Raw genomic sequence first — 20,655 nt, forward strand, 5'->3', positions numbered from 1 at the left:
AATCACCTGGTCATTGGCATGTCCAAATATCAGCTTCCTAACTCAAAAGGTGCCTGAGTTAATAATGGTCAGAAGATAAATGAAATTTAATTAATTAAATAAGTACTTAATTAAACGCTAATAATTAAATAACTCCTCAATTAATTGATTATTCAAAAAACAAAAAATACCGTATTTGACAAAGGACTTGCTCACTACTGTGCCGAAATTTCAGCTTCCTAGCTCAAAGGATGGCTGAGATATCGTCCGGACAACCAAGAAAACAAGAAAACAAACAAGAAACCAGAGTGAAAACTGAGTACTCTCTTTCAGCGTGCGTCACTGCCGAGCCCCCTTCGGTGCCCGGCAATGACGATTTGCAATGCCTGGAGGTGGCATAGGAAAGGAGCGGTGTACAACAAACAAGAAACCAGAGTGAAAACTGAGTACTCTCTTTCAGCGTGCGTCACTGCCAAGCCCCCTTCGGTGCCCGGCAATGACGATTTGCAATGCCTGGAGGTGGCATAGGAAAGGAGCGGTGTACAACAAACAAGAAAGAAACCAGAGTGAAAACTGAGTACTCTCTTTCAGCGTGCGTCACTGCCGAGCCCCCTTTGGTGCCCGGCAATGACGATTTGCAATGCCTGGAGATGGCATAGGAAAGGAGCGGTGTACAACAAACAACCAGAGTGAAAACTGAGTACTCTCTTTCAGCGTGCGTCACTGCCGAGCCCCCTTCGGTGCCCGGCAATGACGATTTGCAATGCCTTGAGATGACATAGGAAAGGAGCGGTGTACAACAACCAGAGTGAAAACTGAGTACTCTCTTTCAGCGTGCGTCAATGCCGAGCCCCCTTCGGTGCCCGGCAATGACGATTTGCAATGCCTGGAGGTGGCATAGGAAAGGAGCGGTGTACAATTAATCGCTAATAATTAAATAACTCCTCAATTAATCGATTAATCAAAAAACAAAAAATAACCTTTTTGACAAAGGACTTGGTCACTATTGTCCCGAAATTTCAGCTTCCTATCTCAAAGGATGGCTGAGATATCGCCCGGAAAAACAAACAAACAAACAAACAAACAAGAACACATACATTCAAAGTACACCGCCCCATGCCAAATAATTAAATATGCTGCAGCGCGGCTCACTGAGGCTGCATTGGGAGGGAGAGGTGTACACTAATTGATTGATTAATTGTATAATTAAAATCAATAAAAGATTATCACAAAATATTTTCATAATCAATTGGCTAATCGCATAACTAAACCACTAGTGCTTCATCCGAAGATGTATCTTTTAGAAATTTAATTAAATAAGTCATTTATAAAAAAATAAATAATTAATTGATTACTCAATAAATAATTAATCGATTAATCAATAAATAATTAATAGATGAAATGATTAATCAATAAATCAAAAATATCCTTGATAGCCACATCACTTGGTCACTCATGTCCAAATATTAGCTTCCCAGCTCAAAAGGTGCCTGAGATATTGGCCAAATGAGAAAGAAAATAAATAAATGATTAATAATGAAAATAAATAAATAATAATCATAAAAAAATTAAATTACTCATCAATTTGGCCAGAGAACACATAAACGACCACTATTTCATCAGAATCTGTAACTTAAAAAAAAAATTTTTTTTTGTCATTCATCTAATAATGAAATAATTAATCGATTAATTGATTAATTAATAAATCAAAAATATCCTTTGCAGCCAAATCACCTGGTCATTGGCATGTCCAAATATCAGCTTCCTAACTCAAAAGGTGCCTGAGTTAATGGTCAGAAGAGAAAGGAAATTTGATTAATTAAATAAGTACTTAATTAATCGCTAATAATTAAATAACTCCTCAATTTATTGATTAATCAAAAAAAAAAAATACCGTTTTTGACAAAGCACTTTCTCACTATTGTGCCAAAATTTCAGCTTCCTAGCTGAAAGGATGGCTGAGATATCGCCCGGACAAACAAACAAGAAAACAAGAAAACAAGGAAACAAGTACACATACATTCAAAGTACACCGCCCCTATGCCAAATAATTAAATATCCTACAGCGCGGCATTGCCGGGGCGCCTCAGGCGCCCGGCAATACCGCAGTGCAGCTCATTGAGGCTGCATTGGGAGGGAGAGGTGTACACTAATTGATTGATTAATTGTATAATTAAAATCAATAAAAGATTATCACAAAATATTTTCATAATCAATTGGCTAATCGCATAACTAAACCACTAGGGCTTCATCCGAAGATGTATCTTTTAGAAATTTTATTAAATAAGTCATTTATAAAAAATTAAATAATTAATTGATTACTCAATAAATAATTAATCGATTAATCAATAAATAATTAATAGATGAAATGATTAATCAATAAATCGAAAATATCCTTGATAGCCACATCACTTGGTCACTCATGTCCAAATATTAGCTTCCCAGCTCAAAAGGTGCCTGAGATATTGGCCAAATGAGAAAGAAAATAAATAAACAATTAATAATGAAAATAAATAAATAATAATCATTAAAAAATTAAATTACTCATCAATTTGGTCAGAGAACACATAAACTACCACTATTTCATCAGAATCTGTAACTTTAAAAAAAAAAAAATTTTTCTCATTAAACGAATAATTAAATAATTAATCGATTAATTGATTAATTAATAAATCAAAAATATCCTTTGCAGCCAAATCACCTGGTCATTGGCATGTCCAAATATCAGCTTCCTAACTCAAAAGGTGCCTGAGTTAATGGTCAGAAGAGAAAGGAAATTTGATTAATTAAATAAGTACTTAATTAATCGCTAATTAATTAAATAACTCCTCAATTTATTGATGAATCAAAAAAAAAAAACCGTTTTTGAAAAAGCACTTTCTCACTATTCTGCCAAAATTTCAGCTTCCTAGCTCAAAGGATGGCTGAGATATCGCCCGGACAAACAAGCAAGAAAACAAGAAAACAAGGAAACAAGTACACATACATTCAAAGTACACCGCCCCTATGCCAAATAATTAAATATCCTACAGCGCGGCATTGCCGGGGCGCCTCAGGCGCCCGGCAATACCGCAGTGCAGCTCACAGAGGCTGCATTGGGAGGGAGAGGTTGGCTCTTGGTGGCTCCCCTTGTTTTTTGTGTTTTGTGTGTCGGTTTGTCTTTTTGTGTGATTAATGTTAGCTCTTTCACGAGCCTCGATCTTGTATACAAAAAAAACAAAACAAACAAAAAAAAAAAAAGGTGTACACTAATTGATTGATTAATTGTATAATTAAAATCAATAAAAGATTATCACAAAATATTTTCATATTCAATTGGCTAATCGCATAACTAAACCACTAGTGCTTCATCCGAAGATGTATCTTTTAGAAATTTAATTAAATAAGTCATTTATAAAAAATTAAATAATTAATTGATTACTCAATAAATAATTAATCGATTAATCAATAAATAATTAATAGATGAAATGATTAATCAATAAATCGAAAATATCCTTGATAGCCACATCACTTGGTCACTCATGTCCAAATATTAGCTTCCCAGCTCAAAAGGTGCCTGAGATATTGGCCAAATGAGAAAGAAAATAAATAAATGATTAATAATGAAAATTAATAAATAATAATCATAAAAAAATTAAATTCTTAATCAATTTGGTCAGAGAACACATAAACTACCACTATTTCATCAGAATCTGTAACTTAAAAAAAAAAATTTTTTTGTCATTAATCAAATAATTAAATAATTAATCGATTAATTGATTAATTAATTAATCAAAAATATCATTTGCAGCCAAATCACCTGGTCATTGGCATGTCCAAATATCAGCTTCCTAACTCAAAAGGTGCCTGAGTTAATGGTCAGAAGAGAAAGGAAATTTGATTAATTAAATAAGTACTTAATTAATCGCTAATAATTAAATAACTCCTCAATTTATTGATTAATCAAAAAAAAAATAGCGTTTTTGACAAAGGACTTGCTCACTATTGTGCCGAAATTTCAGCTTCCTAGCTCAAAGGATGGCTGAGATATCACCCGGACAAACAAACAAGAAAGAAAACAAGAAAACAAGAAAACAAGAAAACAAGAAAGAAACCAGAGTGAAAACTGAGTACTCTCTTTCAGCGTGCGTCACTGCCGAGCCCCCTTTGGTGCCCGGCAATGACGATTTGCAATGCCTGGAGATGGCATAGGAAAGGAGCAGTGTACAACAAGTACACATACATTCAAAGTACACTGCCCCCATGCCAAATAATTAAATATCCTACAGCGCGGCATTGCCGGGGCGCCTCCTGCGCCCGGCAATACCGCAGTGCACCTCATAGAGGCTGCATTGGGAGGAAGAGGTGTTCGCTAATTGATTGATTAATTGTATAATTAAAATCAATAAAAGATTATCACAAAATATTTTCTTAATAAATTGCCTATTAGCATAACTAAACCAGTAGTGCTTCATCCGAAGACCAATCTTTTAGAAATTTTATTAAATGTCATTAATAAAAAATTAAAGAATTAATTGATTAATCAATAAATAATTAATCAATTAATCAATAAATAATTAAGCAATGAAATGATTAATCAATAAATCAAAAATATCCTTGATAGCCACATCACTTGGTCACTGTCATGTCCAAATATTAGCTTCCCAGCTCAAAAGGTGCCTGAGATATTGGCCAAATGAGAAAGAAAATAAATGAATGATTAATAATGAAAATAAATAAATAAGAATCATAAAAAAATTAAAATATTAATCAATTCGGTCAGAGAACACGTAAACCACCACCATTTCATCAGAATCTGTAACTTAAAAAAAATAAATTTTTTTGTCATTAATCGAATCATTAAATAATTAATCGATTAATTGATTAATTAATAAATCAAAAATATCCTTTGCAGCCAAATCACCTGGTCATTGGCATGTCCAAATGTCAGCTTCCTAACTCAAAAGGTGCCTGAGTTAATGGTCAGAAGAGAAAGGAAATTTGATTAATTAAATAAGTACTTAATTAATCGCTAATAATTAAATAACTCCTCAATTTATTGATTAATCAAAAAAAAATAATACCGTTTTTGACAAAGGACTTGCTCACTATTGTGCCGAAATTTCAGCTTCCGAGCTCAAAGGATGGCTGAGATATCGCCCGGACAAACAAACAAGAAAGAAAACAAGTACACATACATTCAAAGTACACCGCCCCCATGCCAAATAATTAAATATCCTACAGAGCGGCATTGCCGGGGCGCCTCCGGCGCCGGGCAATACCGCAGTGCAGCTCATTGAGGCTGCATTGGGAGGGAGAGGTGTACACGAATTGATTGATTAATTGTATAATTAAAATCAATAAAAGATTATCACAAAATATTTTCATAATCAATTGGCTAATAGCATAATTAAACCACGAGTGCTTCATCCGAAGATGTATCTTTCAGAAATTTAATTAAAGAAGTCATTAATAAAAAATGAAATAATTAATTGATTACTCAATAAATAATTAATCGATTAATCAATAAATAATTAATCGATTAAATGATTAATCAATAAATCAAAAATATCCTTGATAGCCACATCACTTTTTTTTATTTTTTTTATTTTTTGTATACAAGATCGAGGCTCGTGAAGGAGCGAACATTTATCACACAGAAAGACAAACCGACAAACCGACACATAACCGACAAACCGACACATAAAACAAAAAGCATCGGGAGCGGTAGACAAGATGGGGAGAGAGGGGGAAGGACACAAACACAACATTTGAGAGCAGGAACCGAGAGATGTGGAGACATCGAGAGATCTGTGGGAGGGAGAGGGCTTTGGGGGGGAGGCATGGGAAAGGGGGTGTGAGAGGCATAAAACATATGGACACTGCCAGGACTACCAGGAAAGAAGTTGGAATTACAAACAAGGTGGATCTGGGGTGAATTAGTGGGGGTAGAAAAGATCAAGGTTTTGGATGGGGGAAGATAAGAGATGGTGGTGAACAGCTGTTTTAAAGACCTGGAGGGAGGAGTGGGATTGAAGGGAGTGTGGGAGTTTGTTCCAGAGGCGGGAGAAAAGAGGAATGAAGGAGTGAAGGTGAGCAGAGAGCCGAGATTTTGGCAGTTTAACCATCAGAGGCTTGCTGGCAGATCTTGTGCGACCTGTAGGAATATTTGGGGGACAGAGCACAGAGAGAGCTGGGGGAGCAAGGCCGGAGAGGAGTCGGTAGAAGACAGAAAGACCACCTACCTGCCTGCGGTGAGTGAGTGAAAGGCCCTCAGAGATAGCTTCATCGCGGGAGATTCCAATGATTCTGAAAGCTTTGGTTTCAACAGCGTGAAGCCGAGCTAGGTGTGAGGCAGGAGCACCAGCCCATAGGGGTCACTCATGTCCAAATATTAGCTTCCCAGCTCAAAAGGTGCCTGAGATATTGGCCAAATGAGAAAGAAAATAAATAAATGATTAATAATGAAAATAAATAAATAATAATCATAAAAAATTAAATTATTAATCAATTTGGTCAGAGAACACATAAACTACCACTATTTCATCAGAATCTGTAACTTTAAAAAAAAAAATTTTTTTTTGTCATTAATCGAATAATTAAATAATTAATCGATTAATTCATTGATTATTAAATCAAAAATATCGTTTGCAGCCAAATCACCTGGTCATTGGCATGTCCAAATATCAGCTTCCTAACTCAAAAGGTGCCTGAGTTAATGGTCAGAAGAGAAAGGAAATTTGATTAATTAAATAAGTACTTAATTAATCGCTAATAATTAAATAACTCCTCAATTTATTGATTAATCAAAAAAAAAAATACCGTTTTTGACAAAGGACTTGCTCACTATTGTGCCGAAATTTAAGCTTCCTAGCTCAAAGGATGGCTGAGATATCGCCCGGACAAACAAACAAGAAAGAAAGCAAGAAAACAAACAAATAAACAAACAAGAAAACAAGTCCACATACATTCAAACTACACCGCCCCATGCCAAATAATTAAATATGCTGCAGCGCGGCATTGCCGGGGCGCCTCTGGCGCCCGGCAATACTGCAGTGCAGCTCATTGAGGCTGCATTGGGAGGGAGAGGTGTACACTAATTGGTTGATTAATTGTACAATTAAAATCAATAAAAGATTATCACAAAATATTTTCATAATCAATTGGCTAATCGCATAACTAAACCACTAGTGCTTCATCCGAAGATGTATCTTTTAGAAATTTAATTAAATAAGTCATTTATAAAAAATTAAATAATTCATTGATTACTCAATAAATAATTAATCGATTAATCAATAAATAATTAATAGATGAAATGATTAATCAATAAATCAAAAATATCCTTGATAGCCACATCACTTGGTCACTCATGTCCAAATATTAGCTTCCCAGCTCAAAAGGTGCCTGAGATATTGGCCAAATGAGAAAGAAAATAAATAAATGATTAATAATGAAAATAAATAAATAATAATCATAAAAAAATTAAATTTTTAATCAATTTGGTCAGAGAACACATAAACTACCACTATTTCATCAGAATCTGTAACTTTAAAAAAAAATTTTTTTTTGTCATTAATCGAATAATTAAATAATTAATCGATTAATTGATTAATTAATAAATCAAAAATATCCTTTGCAGCCAAATCACCTGGTCATTGGCATGTCCAAATATCAGCTTCCTAACTCAAAAGGTGCCTGAGTTAATGGTCAGAAGAGAAAGGAAATTTGATTAATTAAATAAGTACTTAATTAATCGCTAATAATTAAATAACTCCTCAATTTATTGATTAATCAAAAAAAAAAATACCGTTTTTGAGGTATTTGTGCCGAAATTTGTGCTCACTATTGTGCCGAAATTTCAGCTTCCTTGCTCAAAGGATGGCTGAGATATCGCCCGGACAACCAAGAAAGAAAGAAAACAAGAAAGAAAACAAACAAGAAAGAAAGAAACCCGAGTGAAAACTGAGTACTCTCTTTCAGCGTGCGTCACTGCCGAGCCCCCTTTGGTGCTAGGCAATGACGATTTGCAATGCCTGGAGATGGCAATAATGGCATAGGAAAGGAGCGGTGTAAAACAAACAAGAAAGAAAGAAACCAGAGTGAAAACTGAGTACTCTCTTTCAGCGTGCGTCACTGCCGAGCCCCCTTTGGTGCTAGGCAATGACGATTTGCAATGCCTGGAGATGGCATAGGAAAGGAGCGGTGTACAACAAACAAGAAAGAAACCAGAGTGAAAACTGAGTACTCTCTTTCAGCGTGCGTCACTGCCGAGCCCCCTTTGGTTCCCGGCAATGACGATTTGCAATGCCTGGAGATGGCATAGGAAAGGAGCGGTGTACAACAAACAAGAAAGAAACCAGAGTGAAAACTGAGTACTCTCTTTCAGCGTGCGTCACTGCCGAGCCCCCTTCGGTGCTAGGCAATGACGATTTGCAATGCCTGGAGATGGCAATAATGGCATAGGAAAGGAGCGGTGTAAAACAAACAAGAAAGAAAGAAACCAGAGTGAAAACTGAGTACTCTCTTTCAGCGTGCGTCACTGCCGAGCCCCCTTCGGTGCTAGGCAATGACGATTTGCAATGCCTGGAGGTGGCATAGGAAAGGAGCGGTGTACAATAACGGTCTCGTATGAATGAGTTTGAAATGGGAGATTATATGACGTAAATATAACGTTATGGTTAAATTAAAAGGTGATTGTGGTGATCATAATGAAACGTAAGGGAACAATACAGATCCTTGATTGGATGGATATTCTGTATCGGAAACGCATCAAATAGCATTCAATGTGACGCATGTTGTCTTATGAACGTCAAACATACGGCGTGACGCAATCACGCACATCGCCTCACACAGGATAAACGTTCAATTAAGTAAGTGACATTTTATGATATCTGATCGATCGACATGTCGTGTCAACCAGAGTCTTTAAAAGTAAACGAATATTTGGACGCTCTATGTTGGAAATAAGAGTTAAGAGATTCCAGCGCACAAAGCTTGAACGCGACACATGCCCCCTGTCCCCAGGACGAAGCCGGCGACAGCGCTTGCTATTGCTGACGTCACGCAGCGTGGGTTGGTGCCGAGGCGCGTTGCATTGTGGGTTCGGCTTTTTTCGGGCCTTCGGCTGTTTTGACGGGAAAAGCCGAACGTTGTGCGAAAATTTCACAGAAGCGTTGTTCGTTCACCAAAGAGGTGAAATAGTCGTTGGACATTGGTGCTGCGGAATAAAAAAAGGACGAGAAACGATCGGCCGCCTTTGAAGACTTCGGGATGGATTCGGAAGATTCGACGGACGTGGGCGCCTTGGGGATGGAGGAGGTGCTTCCCGGAGGCCAAGAAACGCCCGACGGAGGCGAGATTTAATTCATTTATTTATTTCAATAGAATTTCTTTGCGGAGAACCGAAGAACGCACTCAAGTGCTGCGGCATTGCATCACCACAATAATGATAATAAACATATGCATCACTATGCCGTTAAATTAACATAAATGTGCAATAAACTGAATTATGTATGATTGTTTGGATACAGAGGAGGGACAAGACAAATATTTTTAGGATTGCGAAAGCCATATAGACAGTGAGTGCATCCTAAGATATCTCCCAGATAAGAATGATCAAAAATGAGGACAACACAGTGCTGGGACATGAAGAAGAGATGGAAAACATACTTTGGGAAACTCCTAAATGAGGAGAAGCCAATAATTCAGAGAGTGGAGCATCCTGCAAACCAAGAGATGACAAGATCCATCTGGAAGGAGGAGGTAGGGAGAGCATTGGCGAGAATGAAGAAGAATTACCGCACTGTGGTGGTGGTGGTGGTTCGTTTGCACCCTGTAGCTGCTGGTTGTATCATCTCCTGGGTGTGCGGCTGTGCTGCTGATGCACAGTGGTGCCCCCCCTGTCACCAATCATCTGGTACTCGTTTTTTGATGACTGGCTGAGTCAACCCTCCTGGTGTTGATTTAACGGCACGACAGGTGCTCGAACTCAAGACCGTAAGATCTTAAGCCAGACACCTTGACCATTAAGCCAACACTTGGCTTTTCCTCCCACTGAATCTCTGTGATGCTCCAGGAAACACCCACTCTCCAAGGTGGCACGTATTTTGTGTACGAACCTCATGTCTTGGTTGATGACAGTTTTTAAAATTTATTTGTAGAAGGTCAAATGCTTGCAATACTTACCCAAGTTTTGCATCAATATGTACAACTTTAGGGGTTTTTAAAATTTATTTGTAGAAGGTCAAATGCTTGCAATACTTACCCAAGTTTTGCATCAATATGTACAACTTTAGGGTTTTTTATTTATTTATTTGTAGAAGGTCAAATGCTTGCAATACTTACCCAAGTTTTGCATCAATATGTACAACTTTAGGGGTTTTAAAAATTTATTTGTAGAAGGTCAAATGCTTGCAATACTTACCCAAGTTTTGCATCAATATGTACAACTTTAGGGTTTTTTATTTATTTATTTGTAGAAGGTCAAATGCTTGCAATACTTACCCAAGTTTTGCATCAATATGTACAACTTTAGGGTTTTTTATTTATTTATTTGTAGAAGGTCAAATGCTTGCAATACTTACCCAAGTTTTGCATCAATATGTACAACTTTAGGGGTTTTTAAAATTTATTTGTAGAAGGTCAAATGCTTGCAATACTTACCCAAGTTTTGCATCAATATGTACAACTTTAGGGTTTTTTATTTATTTATTTGTAGAAGGTCAAATGCTTGCAATACTTACCCAAGTTTTGCATCAATATGTACAACTTTAGGGGTTTTAAAAATTTATTTGTAGAAGGTCAAATGCTTGCAATACTTACCCAAGTTTTGCATCAATATGTACAACTTTAGGGTTTTTTATTTATTTATTTGTAGAAGGTCAAATGCTTGCAATACTTACCCAAGTTTTGCATCAATATGTACAACTTTAGGGGTTTTAAAAATTTATTTGTAGAAGGTCAAATGCTTGCAATACTTACCCAAGTTTTGCATCAATATGTACAACTTTAGGGTTTTTTATTTATTTATTTGTAGAAGGTCAAATGCTTGCAATACTTACCCAAGTTTTGCATCAATATGTACAACTTTAGGGGTTTTAAAAATTTATTTGTAGAAGGTCAAATGCTTGCAATACTTACCCAAGTTTTGCATCAATATGTACAACTTTAGGGGTTTTAAAAATTTCTTTGTAGAAGGTCAAATGCTTGCAATACTTACCCAAGTTTTGCATCAATATGTACAACTTTAGGGTTTTTATTTATTTATTTGTAGAAGGTCAAATGCTTGCAATACTTACCCAAGTTTTGCATCAATATGTACAACTTTAGGGTTTAAAAAAAATTATTTGTAGAAGGTCAAATGCTTGCAATACTTACCCAAGTTTTGCATCAATATGTACAACTTTAGGGTTTTTTATTTATTTATTTGTAGAAGGTCAAATGCTTGCAATACTTACCCAAGTTTTGCATCAATATGTACAACTTTAGGGGTTTTAAAAATTTATTTGTAGAAGGTCAAATGCTTGCAATACTTACCCAAGTTTTGCATCAATATGTACAACTTTAGGGTTTTTATTTATTTATTTGTAGAAGGTCAAATGCTTGCAATACTTACCCAAGTTTTGCATCAATATGTACAACTTTAGGGGTTTTTTTGTCCTAATAAAAATAATAATCTATCTATAATTCCAGTAATCTCTGTTTGTTTGTTTGTACGTTTGTACGTTTGTACGTTTGTACGTTTGTACGTTTGTACGTTTGTTTGTCTGTGACCGCTGTTTCTCGACAACTACCGGTCCGATATACTTGAAACTTGCCAGGTATATTGCTGGGGACCCGAGGATGTGCCTTTTCAAGGTTTTAAATTAATCGGACAAGTACTTACCGAGCTATGGCGATTTAGCCGTTCGCCGTTCGCTTTGGCTTTGCGAATGGACCAAACCATTCATGTAAATAGAGGGGGGGGGGGGGGTGTTCTGTGGTCGTTCGCTTTGGCTTTGCGAATGGACCAAACCATTCATGTAAATAGAGGGGGGGGGTTCTGTGGTCGTTCGCTTTGGCTTTGCGAATGGACCAAACCATTCATGTAAATAGAGGGGGGGGTTCTGTGGTCGTTGCGAATGGACCAAACCATTCATGTAAATAGAGGGAGGGGGGTTCTGTGGTCGTTACTGCCACGTGGTTTCAAAGTTTTTTTTTGTTGTTGTTGTTTGCACGCATGTTTTTTTGCACCCACGTACGGGCACGCCCTAGGATGTTTACACACACACACCCCTACACAAATTTTTTTTTTTTTTTTTTTTTTGGCAAGGAACGGGCACCCACGTACGGGCACGTCCTAGCTTATATATAGTACGGGCATGCCCTAGTAATAATAATAATAATAATAATAATATTTTACAGAAGCATTGTACGTGCACAAAATAGGTCATTCAGTATTTGAAGCGCACATTCGTTTCAAATCCTGAACTATAACTATAAGGTAACTCCGATAGGATGCTGCGGAGGTTGTATTGTACCCTTACCTTTGAGTTGTCTAGTCTGGTATGGCTTCACCAGCTGACTATAAACTGTCAGATCGGTGCTCCGCAGGCAGAACATTGCAGAACAAAGTGCCCGTCCCTCGGATGGACATTAACCTGGGTGTCCCACGATGTCAAAAAAGGAACATTAAACATTAGATGTTGTCTTTCGTAAAGAGTAGGTGCGTTGTCATTGCCCTCCTGAAAAGAATCCAAATTCCTGCCCTTATTACCACTGGGAAGGCAACGGCAAACTACTCATTGTGATCCTTGTTGGGCTGCTTTGACAGCACCCAACCTTCTGGCAGAGAACAACCAAGAGTGAGATACTATACGGTGAGAACAGTCTGTTTGCTATTTCCTCTCTCCAGTTTTTGAGAGATCTCGACCAAACTTGTTGTGCACACTCAGTACCCCCAGAGGTGTCCTACCTGGTTCATGTTACTTTTGGGTTGGGTTGGGGTTGGGGTGAGGGTAGGGGATTATAATGAAGTTTCGAACTCTCACTGAATGTCATGAGAGTGCAATGCGCTGCTGTAGAAATGGTTAAAACACTGTAAAGGTAATAAGGAAATTGAGTTTTCAAGTTGCATGGGAGTGTTGAAAAACTACAGCTGGGAAGTGTCATGGGTGACAGAAAAGTACAGCCTTGTGTAATTTTGTGGAGAAGGTACAAAGCTGTGGAGAATCCTTAAAGCTTCAAAATATGTGTATGTCACCTTGTTCTTGTTTAGTGAAGCTTTTTTTGTAAGAATATCTATCTTTTGTCCTGAGCTCCTCTGACTTCATCCATATTTCTGGTTTGGCCGACAGGTACATTTGCATTAGTTTTTATAATGACACAGACACACTGCGGCATAGGCTTGGGCACTTTAGTATTGCGATCATCCCATCTTTGTTGGTTTGTGTGTTTGTGTGTTTGTTACCCTGCGCTCGCGAAGCGAAAAGCAGAGTTAGGCATTGGGTTGCGTACGTGTGGCGTACGTGTCTGCATTTTAAAAACTCATTTTCTCGGCAACCGTTGGTCTGATTGACACAAAATTTCACCTTAAGAGTGTCTCCGCCTGTAATTCTTTTTCATAATTATGACATCATAGGTCACATCGTACAGACGCCATCTTGAAAAAACGTGATACCTCTATATCTCCCAAACCACTCAATCGAAAAATGTGAAACATGGCTCATTGTCAAGTACTCCCCATGGGGAATATGATATGTTGATGATGATGTCATTGGTGCCTTCATTATAACATCATAATTTGACAAGTACAATGCTTGATCTGATCAGTATGAAAAAAATATCCTCTGCAACTTAGTCCGATGGACACAAATTTTTCAGAATATGAGCGGCTCTTCCTGTAGAATTATTTTAATGATAATTATGATGTCATAGGTCACGTGGTATGGACGCAATCTTGGAAAAACGTTACACCTCTATATCTCCAAAACCACTCAATCAAAAAATGTGAAACATGGCTCATTGTCAAGTTCTCCCCTTGCGGAATAAGATATGTTAATGATGATGTCATCAGTACCTTAATTATGATGTCATAATTTGACAAGTACAACACTTGATTCGATCAGTATGAATTCTTTTTTCTCTGCAATTCTTGGTCCAATTGACACGAAATTTACCATAGCAGGGCCTCCTGTAGAATATTTTAATGATAATTATGATGTCATAGATCATGTGGTACAGGTGCCACCTTGGAAAATGTTCGCACCTCTATATCTCTGAAACCACTCCATGGAAAACATTGAGACCTGGCTCATTGTCAACTACTCCCCATGGGGAATAAGATATGTTAATGATGATGTCATTGGTGCCTTTGTTTTGACATCATAATTTGACAAATACAACACGTATACGATCATTATTTAAAAAATTCTCAGCAACTGTTAGTCTACAACAACAACAACAACAACAACAACAACAACAACAACAACAACAACAACAACAACAACAACATGCATTTAAAGTCCATTTTCCCTGCTAGAGCGGGGGTTAGCCTTGCGGTCCCCATGACAATATTCTCCATCTTGCCCTATTTTCTGCATCTCTCCTTGTTAACCCCCTTGCCCGCATTTCTTCTTCCACCATCTTTGGCCAAGTCTTTCTCGGTCTTCCCCGTCCTCTACTTCCTTCTACATTCATTTCCATCACTCTTCTCAACCGGGACGAGGCTTGCTTCGATCTCTCCACGGCATCGAAGTTTGAGTGTTTTCCCATTCGTGTCTTTGTCGGGTTTCCGCTGGTTGTTTTGTTGTGTGTGTGTTGTTGTGTGTTTCTGTTTAGTTTTGGTTTTGTGGTTGTTGCGGATTTGTGTGTGATTGGTCGTTTTTTATTCGCGCATCGTGCGCGGCCTGGTCTTTCCGGGCTCCCTCCCCCCGTCTGTGTTTTGTGAGTGTAAGTTCTTTCCTTCATAGTATTTGCTTGTTTCTTTGATTTTCTTTTCTCCCCCCTGCCTCTCACGGGCATCTTACCCTTTGTCCGGCGTTTTTAAAAACAGGACAAACGGATAGACAAATAATTCTATATTGATTCTTTCTCTCCTCCCGGACACATGCTTGTTCGCTCTCCTCCTCGTCTCGACTTGTGCTCCGCCCCCTGTATCTCGTTTTTCTTCCGCCTCTGCTCCTTCTTTCTCAAATCCACGTTCTCGCTTGGAGACTTTTCCCAGATTGTTTTTCATGGTTTTCATGGTTCTGTTTGGATATTGTTGGAATATGCTTAAACCCTGGTGTTGGTGTTGGGCTAGCGGCTAGGGTGCCGGCTTAGGATCCCAGGATCCTGGGTTCGAATCCCGGTCAATCGCTGAATTAACGCCAGGGGGGTTGACTCAGCCTGTCATCCTTCCGAGGTCGGCAAATTGAGTACCAGTTCACTGGTAATTCCCTGCTTGTCGTTAAAGGCGGCAAAAAGGGTTGGCGTCAGGAAGGGCATCCGGCCGTAAAACATTGCTTCAAAAAGGGGACCGAAAAACAACAACAACCACAGTTCCCGAAAAAGGCCAACCCCCGCTTGCGGGGAAAAATGGCCTCTAAAGGTGGTTTTTTGGTTTTTATGCTTAAACCGCAGCCGTGATGCTGACGCGCCCCCCCCCCCCCCCCCACCCAGAATTTCCATGTTTTAAACGTTTCCCAGTGTGTACCCTGGTCAGAATAGGTACACCGTATCCCTGCGTGTCGTCAGAGACGACTAAGAGGGTTGGTGTCAGGAAGGGCACCCGGCCATAAAAACATTGCCTCAAAAAGAGAACCATGACAATTACAAGTACATATGGGCAGGGTGCAGTCCGAAGTGGAGATCGGTTTCTGAGGTTTGGGACATGGAATGTAGGGACAATGACAGGGAGATCAGGAGAAGTGGTGGAAGTATTGGTCAGAAGAAGAGTGGACATATGTTGTGTGCAGGAGACGAGATGGAAGGGAAGTGGTGTGAGAATGGTGAAGGGTAGGCAGGGACAGAAATACAAGTTTGTGTGGCTCAAGGGTGCCTGGAGGGCGTGAATGGTGTTGGTGTCCTGTTTTCTGAGGAGTTTGTAGACAGTGTGGTGAGTGTGACTAGAGTGAGTGATAGGTTGATGATGGTGAAAATGATGATTGGAAAGCTCTTGGTGAACGTCATCTCGGGATATGCTCCGCAGGTTGGTCGAAGCGATGAAGAGAAGGACAAGTTCTGGTGTGCGATAGAGAAGCTGATGGAAAACGTGAAAGATGAGGAGGTTGTTGTGGTGGGAGGAGACCTGAATGGACATGTGGGAAGGAGTATGGATGGTTTTGAGGGAGTTCATGGGGGTTACGGATATGGTGTGAGAAATGGAGAAGGTGAAAGGATTTTGGAGTTTGCTGATGGAGCTGATTTGTTGATTTGTAATACTCAGTTCCAGAAAGAGGATAATAAGCTTGTTACATACACGGCAGGTGGGTCGACGACAACCGTTGACTACCTGTTGGTGCGTAGGCGAGATAGGGGGCACCTCCGGGACACAAAGGTGATCCCGGGGGAGGAGGCTGTTTCACAGCACCACTTGGTTGTCTGCGACATAAGGGTGAAAGGTGCGAGGAGAGCTCGGCGGGTGAAGTACCAACCGAGAATGAAGGTGTGGAGGTTGAAAGAGGTGACAGTAAGGGAGGCATTAAAAGAGAGGCTGAGTAGGGTAGAGGATGATGTGGTTGAGCTTGAAAGTGGTTGGATGTCAATGAAAGCTAGTCTGTTGGGAGCCGTTGGTGAGGTATGTGGATGGACAAAAGGACCACCCAGGCACTCGGAAACATGGTGGTGGGATGATGGAGTTGGAAAGAGGATTGACGGGAAGAGGAAGAAGTTCAAGGAGTGGCAGAAGGCGAAGGGTACGGGAGCAGAAACAGCAGAGCATGAAAGTTATAAGGCAGCCGGGAAGGCTGCAAAGAAAGAGGTAGCAAAGGCGCAGGAGGCATGTAGGAAAATGTTTGGAGAGCGCTTGGATTCGGAAGAGGGTCAGAAAGCAGTATTCAGGATTGCAAAGCAGATAGCGAAAGAGAGGTGTGATGTGATGGGGGTGAGTTGTTTGAAGGATGAAGTGGGACAAATCGTTGTCGACCCAGATGGAATTAAAGGAAGATGGAAAAGATATATGGAAATGCTGTTGAATACAGAGAATGAATGGGATGGCAACATCTATCTATAATTCCACTAATCTCTGTCTGTGTGTGTGTGTGTATGCGACCGCTGTTTCTCGACAACTACCAGTCCGATATACTTGAAACTTGCCAGGTATATTGCTGGGGACCCGAGGATGTGCCTTTTCAAGGTTTCATATTAATCGGACAAGTAGTTACCGAGCTATGTCCAAAAAACGATTCAACCAATCAGAGAGCAGCGAGCTATCACGTGTGCCGAACGTGCCGAACAGACTCTGCCTCGGACGGCACATTTGAGAGCGTATTCATTTATTTCACGTTGGCAAACTATGTTGGCGTTAAACTATGTTTTAAAACTAATTAAAACTACTTTGCGATTCATCGTAACTGCGATTCGTAACTGCCGTTCGCTTTGGCTTTGCGAATGGACCAAACCATTTCATGTAAATAGAGGGGGGGGGGATTGTCACCGTACTCGCAAGCCGTTCGCTTTGGACCAAACCATTTCATGTAAATAGAGGGGGGGGGATATAATTTTAGATATAGATATAGTACGGGCATGCCCTAGTATAATAATAATAATAATAATAATGCATTTATTTTATATAGCGCTTTTCAGGAAGCCCAAAGACGTTTTGACAGAGTGCAAAACATAATGCATAGCAAAACATAAAAACAAGTTTACATAGAGAAAAACATAGAGAGTAACCCAGTTTTAGGACCGGCAGAGAAGATAACTGAGAAGGAAGTTGAGGAAGCGATAAAAGCAATGAAGAGTGGAAAAGCGGGAGGGCCGACGGGAGTTGTGGGAGATATGTTGAATGCAGCAGGAAGTTGGGGTGTGAAGAGAATGACAGAGATCTGTAATCTGGTGGTGAAAGAAGGCCGCATTCCAGTGGATTTGGAACTGAGTACCCTCGTCCCTCTATACAAGGGGAAAGGTGACCCTCTGGAGTGTGGCTCGTACCGAGCGATAAAGTTATTGGAGCATGGAATGAAGGTATTGGAAAGGGTGTTGGAGAGGAGGATAAGGAAGAAAGTGAAGATCGACGAAATGCAGTTTGGATTTATGCCAGGAAGAGGAACGACAGACACGCTTTTCATTGTGAGGCAGTTGCAGGAGAAGTACATGGAGAACAGGAAGAAGTTGTTTTTTGGTTTTGTTGATCTGGAGAAAGCATTCGATAGGGTTCCACGCAAAGTATTGACATGGGCATTGAGGAAGTTAGGATTGGAGGAATGGATGAGCAGAGTAGTGATGGCAATGTACAAAAGAGCGCGCACAGCTGTAAGGACGAAGGACGGGAACAGTGGTGAGTTTGAGGTGAAGGTGGGAGTGCATCAGGGGTCGGTACTAAGTCCACTACTATTTGTAGCTGTGATGGAGGTGCTGGCTCAGAACGTAAAGGAGGGTTTACCGTGGGAGTTGTTGTATGCAGATGATCTGGTGTTGATTGCGGAAAGTATGGATGGACTGAAGGAAAAGATGAACAAGTGGAAGGAATGTATGGAGACAAAAGGTCTGAAGGTGAATATCGGAAAGACGAAGGTGATGGCAAGTGGTAAAGCATGTGGTGAGGTGGAAAGAACTGGGAAGTGGCCGTGTGCTGTGTGCAGGAAGGGTGTCGGAGTGAACTCCATTCAATGTACAATGTGCGCTGAGTGGGTTCATCAAAAATGTAGTGGTCTGAGAGGGTCATTTACCAGTGTGGCAGCTACATTCAAATGTAAGGTGTGCACAGAGGGAGCTGCAGATGGAGGAAATGTTGAGTTGGATCTTGGAGACGGCGTGAAGCTGGAAGGTGTGAAAACATTTTGCTACCTCGGAGACATGCTGAATGGAGAAGGTGGATCAGACTCGGCAACGGTTGCTCGAGTGAGATGTGCATGGAAGAAGTTTCGGGAACTGAGTGGCGTGCTGATGAGGAGGGGAGTGTCGCTGAAGCTGAAGGGAAAGGTGTATGCTGCATGTGTGAGAAGTGTTATGATTTATGGGAGCGAGACATGGGTAATGAACGTAGAGCAGCAACAAAGGCTGGAAAGGGTGGAAATGCGAATGGTACATACATACATACATACATACATACATACAGACGGACAAACTGTTCTCGACGGCTCTGCCCGATGGGCTACGCCATAAAAAAAGAATGGTCGCACAAGTCTGCAAACTTCTGAACTTCATTCACATAATCAAGCTTATCGATTAGTAGGAACCCATTAATTACTGTATCATCTGCATATCTGATTACGCTACAATAGTATTTGAACTGCAGCAATTACTTGTCTACAAAGAAAACAAAATTGGTGAGACACCGCAACCTTGTGGTCCACCGACACTCAACCTTGACACGTGATACAATGTTATTGCGCATTGTTGTCTATCTGTATAAGGAAGTTGTAAATTAATGTTGAAAGCCAAGGTGTGACATCAAATTTCAGTAACTTGTCAATTAATGTGTGGCACAATGACATCGAAGGCACTAGACAAATCAATAAACACTGATCTTACAAAAGATTTTGGAGTATCTAAATGATGGAACAATCTTTGGAGATAAACAAGCATAGCATCCTCAACACCCCAATTATTCTGATATGCAAATTAAGATTGGTCAAACAAGCCTACTTGACTATTCAAAAAATTCAGCAACGTCCTTTCAGAACACTTCATTACATTTATGTCAAGGCTACTGAAGGGTGATCACTCAACTGGGTTTTTTTGCAGTCAACTGCACCCTGGGGTTTTTTGTTTTACTGTTGCTACTGGAATGATTAATGATGATTTACAATTTTAGGATACTGGAAACACCTGCATCTCCTCCCCTCCCCCGGCCAAAGGGGGTGGGGGATGGAGGGAGGTGGAAGTTTTTGTGTATGTGCGAATGTGTGGGAAGTATGGGTGGGGGAGGAGTTTGGACAGGGGTTGTGTGTGCGACAAGGACGAATTGATTAGGTTTTGGTGACGATCTGGATCCGGTACCAGATACTCAAATTGTTTAAGGGATTCTTCAGCATTGAGAGATAGGACCAAAAATGATATAGAGCACGATATTTCCAAAAGTTAAGGACAAAGTCGGACACAACTTGGTGGACTGGTTGGTTGCATGACACGGAAGAATTGATTCGATTTTATTGAACATCCGAATCTGGATTGGGGAATTTTAAATTTTTAAAAGACGATTCTTCACCACGGAGAGATGGGGCCGAGGTGGATGAGTTTGTTAGGTGACAAGAACAAGCCGATTAGATTTTGGTTCAAGTCTGGATCCAAATCTGGCCTATCAATGGGATACAAAACAAACTGCTTCGTCTGACATAGGTATATTCCCTACAAAACGCTGTTCTAGTTTTAATATTATCATGATGTCATTATCATCGGACACAATTGTCTGATTAATTTGTGACTGCAATCATTTTGACGAAAAATAAAACTTGGATGACATAGTGGCTGGAGTCATGATTGGAGGAACATGTATCAACTACTACTACTATGTTGACGATACCACTTTGTTGGCAGAAAGTAAAGAGGGCTTCATGAAATTGCTACAGACAGAGA

General features: G+C 39.7%; 1 protein-coding gene across 2 annotated transcripts in view; it reads left to right on the forward strand.

Moving 5' to 3' along the window:
• Window positions 1-9,033: 9,033 nt before the first annotated feature.
• LOC137428758 (deformed epidermal autoregulatory factor 1 homolog) overlaps window positions 9,034-20,655 on the forward strand; it is a 242,802-nt gene continuing 231,180 nt past the window's right edge. For both annotated transcript variants that reach the window (XM_068118657.2, XM_068118662.2), the window contains exon 1: window positions 9,034-9,310. In XM_068118657.2, the coding sequence (XP_067974758.1) occupies window positions 9,229-9,310 (82 nt within the window). In that variant the 5' untranslated portion in view covers window positions 9,034-9,228. The remainder of the gene's footprint in view (window positions 9,311-20,655) is intronic.

This window comes from Myxine glutinosa, chromosome 1 (assembly GCF_964187855.1).
Source record: "Myxine glutinosa chromosome 1, kmMyxGlut1.1, whole genome shotgun sequence".
In the NCBI taxonomy this organism is placed as follows: domain Eukaryota; kingdom Metazoa; phylum Chordata; class Myxini; order Myxiniformes; family Myxinidae; genus Myxine; species Myxine glutinosa.